This window comes from Vigna unguiculata, chromosome 10 (genome assembly GCF_004118075.2).
Source record: "Vigna unguiculata cultivar IT97K-499-35 chromosome 10, ASM411807v1, whole genome shotgun sequence".
NCBI lineage: Eukaryota > Viridiplantae > Streptophyta > Magnoliopsida > Fabales > Fabaceae > Vigna > Vigna unguiculata.
The window spans coordinates 39,751,529-39,760,353 of NC_040288.1; the positions used below are offsets into that span (position 1 = coordinate 39,751,529).

Below are 8,825 nucleotides of genomic sequence, written 5' to 3' on the forward strand. Positions count from 1 at the left end.
CATAAAATAAGGTGCTTTTTAAGTTAACTAATAAAATAAAGGTTATTTTAGTAATTTAAAATTATGACAAATATTGAAATAAGTGGGAAAATAAATAAATACGTACATATTTATTTTAAAGTTAAAAAAAATCAAATATTACAAATATTCATATTCAATTAATACAAAAATTTAAAATTGTGATGAATTTAGATAATACCCACAAAACAAAATCTTGTGTAAACTTAATTCTCGATTAACACATGAAAGACTACAAATAACTTTGTATAGCAATACACATACTCAACTAGTTATTATGATTTGTATGGAAAATTTATTTATTTTAGTATGCAGCACTTAAAGTTGCTAAAAACTTTGATTATTTTAGTTTTTGGATTAAATATATTTTTATCTCTCAAATTTCAGTAAAATTTGAAATTAGTTCTTCTTCAAACTTTTTGACCAATTTAATTATTCATCTTTAAAAATACGTGAATTTAGTCATTTTAATCAAATTTTGTTAAATTTATCTGATGTTTCATTCGTATTTCATGATCGTATTTAAATTGTTTACACGTTTAACACACTTTCGCTTCAATGTTAATCAAATGGTATCATAAAATACGTTTAAAATGTCAAATAAACTTAACAAAATTTGGTAAGAATGACTAAATCCACACATTTATAAAAATGAAAGACTAAATTGGTATAAAATTTCGAAAAAAAGACTAATTTCAAAGTTCATTGTGATTTGAGGGACCAAAAACATATTTAACCCTTAGTTTTTGAATGAATAAAGGAAAAGAGGCATGCATAAATGGTATACCAGAATCTAAACTATTGTATGTGGATGCTTACAAATGCTTCATTTTTTTTTAATTTAAATTATTGTCAAATAAAATGTAAATCCAAATACAAAATATTTCAAGCTCTACTTAAGTCTATCTACCTACATTAACAACAACCTAAACTATATTTCACCAAATACAATAGCATAAAACTGCATGAAAAGTATAAATAAAGAAAACATTCTATAATAGTAAAAAAAAAAAAACCCAAGAAAATAAAAAATGAACTATTGCCACTTCACCGGTAGTTTCTATAGGCCGGTGAATACATAGAGTTCTCAGCAAACTTCACCATATCTTTTGGTTGAGGAAGGTTACTAGCCAAGCCTGATCAAGAATGTGAATTCAATCTCATTAATTTTCTACACTATTTCAAGGAGAAAAAACATCAAACAGAAAGTGTGCATGTTTGGATTAACATTTGGAATGTTAGGAATTTCTTTTACTCTCAAAACAACAACTTTCTCCAGAATTTAATCCAAACATAGCCAAAGTTTTCAGATATCAAAAGAAAAAGTAAAGTGTACCAAGCTCATAGGCCTTAGCAGCCACCTTGGCTGCTATGTGTGCTGAAATCTTTCTGATGTTTCTGAATGGAGGGTATATGAGTCCCTTATTATAGTCCTCTTGAGTCACCTGTGAAGCCAAAGCTTCAGCTGTTCCAAGAAATAGGATTTGTCATTTGAATTATAATTATCCTAAGCTTAACGTTTTAAGTAAATGTTTGAATTTCTTCTGCATTACCAGCTGCCAGAAGAAGGTCATCATGCACACGAATGGTTCCAGACATTATCAAACCAAGACCAAATCCAGGGAAAATGTATGCATTATTGGCCTGATTAACAAAGAACACATTCATATTAATAAATTTCATTCCATTGGATAGAGAAATTTTTGACATTTTTTACAAACATATTGAGACCTGGCCAGGCACAAACACTTTTCCACCATATTCAACTGGGCCAAAAGGGCTTCCACTAGCAAAAATGGCACGTCCCTGATTGAGATAAGAAATAAATGAAAAATGATACCAGTTATTAATTACTCATTCATTCCAACCAAATAAGTAGATAATAGCTTTGTGTTCTTGATATTACCTTGCTCCAAGTGTAAGCTTCTTCAGCAGTGCATTCTGACTGTGATGTTGGGTTGGAAAGGGCAAGAATAATAGGTTTCTACAAGCATTACAAATGATTGATAGATTAGCTTCTGTAGCATAAAAATGCAGAGTGAATTGATTAACATGTTACCGCATTAATGGAAGCCATAGCTTCAATCACTTCCTTGGTAAAAGCTCTCCCTTGTCCTGATGTTCCGATTAAAACCGTTGGCTTGATTTTCTGAGAAGAAAACATTGAAATGTAAGAAATTTGAAACTACTTCTCTGTGGGTGAGAGAGAAAGAGAGATATGGAGAGCCATACATTAATAGCATCTACAAGTTTCTGAACAGGTTCATGTTCATGAGCCCAGGGTCTCTTAAAATGTTGAAGTGAGTCTTTGCGGGATCTCACAATCAACCCCTGCAAAAGTAGGAATGAAAGATTGATGCAATGGTAAACAAACAATTGCTTTCTGTAGGAAAGAGCTAAATTAGCTTTTGTAAAACCTTTGAGTCCACCAACCAAATGTTCTTGCGCAATTCTTCTACTGGGACATTTGTCTGCCAAGACAATAGTTAGTTTCTGGAGAAATCTAAATCGTTCGTTCAATGATCATGTAAAAAATCTAACCCTTTTTGAAGTTTCAAGTGCTATGAGTTCTGCTATTCCAGTGCCAGCCTGCAAACACAAACCATGCAATTCAAGTGAACAATTCAAAGTAATCTGATAGTGTTCAGTACTCTCTTCTTTTCACCTTTTTCTCTGTTGTGAAATGATTAGGCTTTGTTATCTGTAGGAAACAATGGAGAAGGAAACATGACCCCAGAAGGGTAATGACTTACCTCTCCAGCACCAAGGAATAAGAACCTGTGATCAGTCAAGTTTCCCCCAACCAATTTCAGAGCTGCAACTAGTCCTGCAAGAACAACTGCTGCTGTTCCCTGAAACCAAGTGGATAGAATAGAATATAAGAGAAAATTATTGGTTACCAAAGTATCTAAATATATAATTTAAGAAACGAATTTCTCACCTGAATATCATCATTAAAGACAAGATGTGTTGACCTGTATTTTTCAAGTAGAACAAAAGCATTGTGGTTTGCAAAGTCTTCAAACTAAAATATAGCAGAAAACAAGAAAAGTTGAAATTAGCAAGTGTTGCATACTTCATGTCCAATTACTCGAGAAATGATGTCTTTGTATACTTCTTAGTACCTGAATAAGGACTTTTTCACCATAATTCTGCTTGACTGCAATCATAAATTCGTGTAGAAGTTCAGCATATTCCTGGAAACCGAAAAGGTAAAAGCAAATTTATTATTGCAGTACATTAGATGACAGAATGCCTGATGTTAAAACTGAGGCCAAGTAAATAAGACAAATTATGAACCAACCTGCCCAGTTGCTCGTTTATGCTTGAGCCCTATATATAATTCTTCATTCAACAACTTCTCATTGTTTGTACCCACATCGATGGTAATAGGTAAGCACTGAAACAGTTTGATTATACAGTAATACAACTTTAACAACAAGTTGAAGACTATACACTTTTTTATAAACAAATGCAGAGATCATTGGAGCCACTCTTCACAATCTTCCAAAATTAAATGTTACCCGGCAAGCAAACTTTGAAATAGAACACTATAACACTATTTCAACATTATAAAAGTATAATCTGCTACTCAAATTTCAGTACCATCTTAAAACAAAGTAACATATCACAAGAAGTTTGTAACAGGTATAGTAGACCAAAAATACTTACAGCAGAAGGACGAACTCCACCAAGTGCTGAATATAGAGAAAGTTTTCCTACCGGTATTCCCATTCCCTGGTAATACAGCATTAGTTACCAAAAGAGAGATTACAAAACATCACAAATTTTATACATGGTGAGTATAATACCTGACAGCCAAGATCCCCAAGACCCAGAATTCTCTCTCCATCAGTCACAACAATGACTTGAATGTTCTTCTCAGGCCAATTCCTTAGTACTTCAAGAATCCTCCCTCTTTAAAACGCATCCAATAGAAAATGGAGTAATTTCTTTTAGACACAGTACATTTAACTAAAAGGTAAGGACAGAAAATTGAGGAGGATGAAAGTGCAACTGAACTCAAACTTACTTCTCCCTCAAACTTATATAAAGTCCCTGAGGATGCATGAAGATACTCCCATATTTCTGGCATGCTTCGCCAACTGTTGGAGTATAGACAACTGGTAGTAACTCCTCAACATGATCAAGCAGAAGCTTGTAGAACAATCTTTCATTTCTCCCCTGCAACCCAGCAAATAACTAATAAACATTCAATCCACATTATCACATGGTTCCAGAAACTTATAAAAGCTAGTATTGTTTTTATTGAATGTTTTACTTTCAGTAACTTTTTTCTAATTTTGTGCCAAAGTAAAATTGAAACGGAGAGACAGATTAAAAGCAGTTTTCTTTTTTTTATAAAAATCTGCCAGGCACCTGCAGATCCATCATTGCCACGTACTTCTGCAATGGAACTTGATACTGGCGTATGTGTTGGATCATTTTTTTTACCTGAACAAAAGAAGCATTGATAAATATCAGTCAAAGTAGAGTAGCCCAACAGCCACACATAATTTCAACATTTTACTTATTAAGATTAAACTATTCACTTGGTCACTATAGTTGTCTTCATTTTAAATTTTAGTTCCTATACAAGAAAATGATAATTTTTCTTGCAGCAGTTAATCATGTATGGAAATTCTTAGCGGTGGTTTCATACACCAGAAGGTTTTTCTCTGATAATACTGATAGAGATTAAAAGCCTAACTGTTATGCAGAAGTAAAGACAAAAACTTTCGGGTTTTCCTAAAGATACAGAACTTAATAATAAAAACAATTAAAGAGAGCAGATCAATATTTTAACTTTCTACTAAAAGGGTAACGATACGTTGAGAATCCAATAAATTTATTCATCCATTTCACACTCACTATTATGCCCTTTTTCCTCTTTTCTGTCAAAAGATCCTACTGGTTATATTAATTTATTGGGTTTTCAATATATCAGAAACGATAATCAGGAAAAAGTTATGTGATGAGATGATTAACCTGAGTTTCTTGAGAAATAACAGATGGGGGAAGAAGGCCACGCAAGAAGTGGGTTTCCCTCTCTTCTTCGGTGAAGGCGAGTCCTTTGTTGAAGTGTGGATCTCTCAACAAAGTATACCCACTAAAATCCAATCAACAGTGTCTCATTCATTCATTCATTCATTGAAACAAGAACACAAGCAAGAAAAATTCAAGATCATCAAAAACAAGTCTCACTCACTCACTCACCTTGAAACAGAGACACTCCATGGAGTCACAAACTGATCCTCCGTGGCCTTATCCTCGCCGTACACGTCCCGGACGCCGCCGCCAGTGATTGGGGTTTCGCCGACCGCCGTGGAAGTCCCATTTGCCTCTTTAGCCATCACAGAGCCGCCGTGAGTTTTGCCGCTGGTCGAAGTTGGAGCGCAACACGTGACTCTCGATGGAGCAGAACGCCTCCTCCGTGAAGCAGAGAAGTTACTGCACGAAGACCACCCACCTATGCCCGACTTGCACTGTGGGTAAAGTTCACACGAAAACGGGAAAAGGGATATTTTATGAATGCCCAGCCACACAAATCAAACGATCTCGAAAAAATTACAAGAAAAATGGCTTCTTTTACGTTGCTGCTATACCAACTTTTTGCCAAAAATAAATAATACAGTTAGTTAGTTTTACTGGGTTGTGAGTGAGTGTGTGGAATGTGGACTGGGAAGTGTTATAGTGTACCATGAAGGAGCATGCATTGGAGGAGAACATGATGATGCTGAAACAAGTGTATGACAGAGAGAAAGTTGCGGTTTGATCACTGAGTGAGTTGAAACAAAGAGAGAGAAATGAAGAGAAAAAGAGAGAGTCTCGAGGAGAAAGAAAGAAAAATAGCTGAATCTTTCCTCGTTTTTCTCTTCTCTCAATTTCTCTCTCTCTCGCTCTGTGTTCTTTGCCTGTGTTGTAAGATACATATAGCCCCCATGGAAGAGAAGAAAGGTACGTCATCACCATCATAGTATATAAACTTGTAAAAAAATTATATTATTAGTCAATTAATAATCATTAAGGATATAATTTTTCATGTATATAATGTATGATTGCCATTGTCCTTCGACTGTACCATTTTTATTTTAGTTTAATAGGAGAAAAATTCTACTATTTATTACACTAAAAACAGTTTTACTTGTTGTTTTAGGAAAAATTAAGAAATAAAATTATTTTGTTAAAAAGTATAATATTTTGTTAAAAACATTTATCATAATAGTTTTTGTAAATTGTTTATGATTACCAGTAAAACTGACTAAATGTGTTGCTTTCTTTTTTTATTAGAGTCTTTTTTTCTTAAACCTGTCTATTATTTTAATACTTAAAAATATGCTATTTATATATTTATATTGATTATATACTTACTTTTTATTATCGTGAGATTGAAAATATAAGACAAGTAACGTTTATTTATTGTGAAATAAAAAAATATAAAAAATAAAAATAAACTTGGTATTTATTTTACAAGAATTCCCGTGAAAAACACAATTATTTGTGCGTTCTTTGAGATTTACATAGAATAGTGTCTTTTTGGGTGCAAGAACGAATGAAGAGATTGTGATGGTGTGAGTGAGAACAAAAAATTAGGTTACATTTTAGGATTGTTGTGCATCTGAACGTTGTCGTTTAGCGTTGTTGCTGTATATAACGAGAGTGTGTAGATTTAAGAACAACACCTTCCAAAATTAGGATTAGTGATCGGAGGAACTTCCAATGACTATGAATTGAAGTTTCTGAAGTTAATTTTTGATTCAATTTATTTCATAAAATAAGGTCCTCTGTGTTACTGAAAGACAAACAAAATTGATTAATTTAAAGCAAAGTTAAAATTAAAGTATTTCACAAAACAATGAAAATAATGATACATGTAACCATTTTATTTATATATATATATATATATATATATATATATATATATATATATATATATATATATTCTTTTAAATCATATAATATATAACTATCATTTTTGCTCTCTTTATATGTATATTAAATATTGATACATCTTGTTGATATCCATGAAATTTTTTAAAAAACTAAATTAAGGAGACAAATATACTCCAATAAGTATACCTTCTACAATTTAAATCTGACTTTTTTTTTTTACTTAATCCTTTTAGCTAAATGGTATAAAAGAACACTTAAATATGTTTGTATTAAATGATTTTTTTTTAAGTTCTTAAAATAGTTCTTTATTTTTTGTCCAATAAAATTCGAAATTGTTTCTTGAAATGAGATAAAAATTAGATTTTAATATTTTATAAAATGATCTCATTTTTATTTAATTATGGAAAAAAACTCTATATTTTTTGTCTGATAAATTTTGAAATATTTACTTTTAACTCTCATAAAATGTATAAATTTTTATTTTATTTCTTTTATTTTCATCAGTTAAAATTTGAAATTAACAGTTCTAGGTTTTAATATTTATTTAAATAAAAATAAATAGAAACGTATGTTTTTCATATTTTAAAATTTTAATAAAAAAATTATTACATGCTAACAATATATGAAAATATCAGTAGGTACGATTTAGAATAGTAGTCATTTAAACTTTTTTGTTTCTAATACATAAAAAATAATATCAAAGATCAAAATTCAATTTTAAAGAGACTAAAAATAAAATATTTTAAAAATATATTTAAGCTTAAAAAATACTGTCAGAATGGTATTTTATATTTTATATATATATATATATATATATACCGTGGACGAGTTAACCGTGTTTACACACTTAATTAAGAATCCACATCAATGAATGATAAATTATATAATTGAAAATGTGACACAAATTCATTTGTCGATTCTTATAAACTTTTAAGTTTCTTTAGACTTACTTTTTGTTTTTTAATTATAATTTTTATATGATATACAGTACATAATGAAATACAAAAAAATTTCAATTTAATATTATCCTTGTAATGAATGAATTTTTCTTCTTGCTTTTAAGGGAAATCTATATCATTTTACTGCGAAGCCTAACTTTTAAATAACTATAAAAATATTTATATCTTAATAAGTCATTAGAAATTATAGAATTAAATATATTTATAATAATCGTTATTGTTTTAAATTTTAATCTTTAAACTATAAAAAATAAATATAAATATTTCAACATAATAATATTACTTTTCTTACGTATTAAGTGATTTTAGACTAACATTTGAATTAAAATATGTTAATTATAAATTGAAAACTCTCTAAAATCGATAAAACTCAAAAATCTGAGAAAAACATCAGTATAAATAAATAAACTCTCAATTTAAAACGTCATAAAAAATTTATTATTTTTAAAATTTAAGACTAAACTAAATTAAAATTTGAAAATAAATTTTAATTTTTAATACAAATTTAAGAACTAAATCCTTATTTAACTTCAAATTATATTAAATTGTAAGAAATAACAAGACTAATTTCCCACTAAATTAGAAAGAGCAAACACCACACAAAGTGATTGATTGGGATGACAGGGTTGTCCCTTCTTACGTGGTGGGAAGGACTTCTGACCCCATTGCGTTCAAATGTGGTCTTTTTTTCTAAAATAAAACTATTAATATTCTAAATCATTATTATATACATAAATTATGAATTCATTAAAATATATTTTGTTAAATTTCTATTAAGGACAACACAAATATGATACTATAACTAGATATTTGAGTAAAAGTTCATCTCATGTGGGTTTGAGTTTGAATTTTTTTCTTTTATATTTTTAATGGATTCGGGTTTGAATTTTGTTTTTCTTAAAATTTTGTAAGTAAATTTTTAATCTTATGGCAAAAGGAATCCGTCCCTTTAAT

General features: G+C 30.0%; 1 protein-coding gene across 2 annotated transcripts; it reads right to left on the reverse strand.

The window, feature by feature from the left end:
* Positions 1 to 847: 847 nt before the first annotated feature.
* On the reverse strand, positions 848 to 5,930 carry LOC114166152 (NADP-dependent malic enzyme-like). Of its 2 annotated transcripts, none has more exons than XM_028050823.1 (20): positions 5,719 to 5,930; positions 5,236 to 5,504; positions 5,008 to 5,128; positions 4,399 to 4,473; positions 4,052 to 4,203; positions 3,831 to 3,936; positions 3,691 to 3,756; positions 3,323 to 3,418; positions 3,144 to 3,215; positions 2,960 to 3,043; positions 2,772 to 2,870; positions 2,560 to 2,607; positions 2,436 to 2,489; positions 2,251 to 2,349; positions 2,078 to 2,167; positions 1,925 to 2,002; positions 1,750 to 1,824; positions 1,572 to 1,662; positions 1,355 to 1,483; positions 848 to 1,154 (listed from the first exon to the last, which is right to left on the reverse strand). In XM_028050823.1, the coding sequence occupies exons 1-20, from the start codon at positions 5,746 to 5,748 to the stop codon at positions 1,066 to 1,068; spliced, it is 1,923 nt and encodes a 640-aa protein (XP_027906624.1). In that variant the 5' UTR covers positions 5,749 to 5,930; the 3' UTR covers positions 848 to 1,065. The 2 variants fall into 2 exon arrangements, with proteins under 2 accessions (XP_027906624.1, XP_027906623.1); XM_028050822.1 differs by having other exon boundaries at positions 4,052 to 4,221.
* Between the last annotated feature and the right edge of the window lie 2,895 nt (positions 5,931 to 8,825).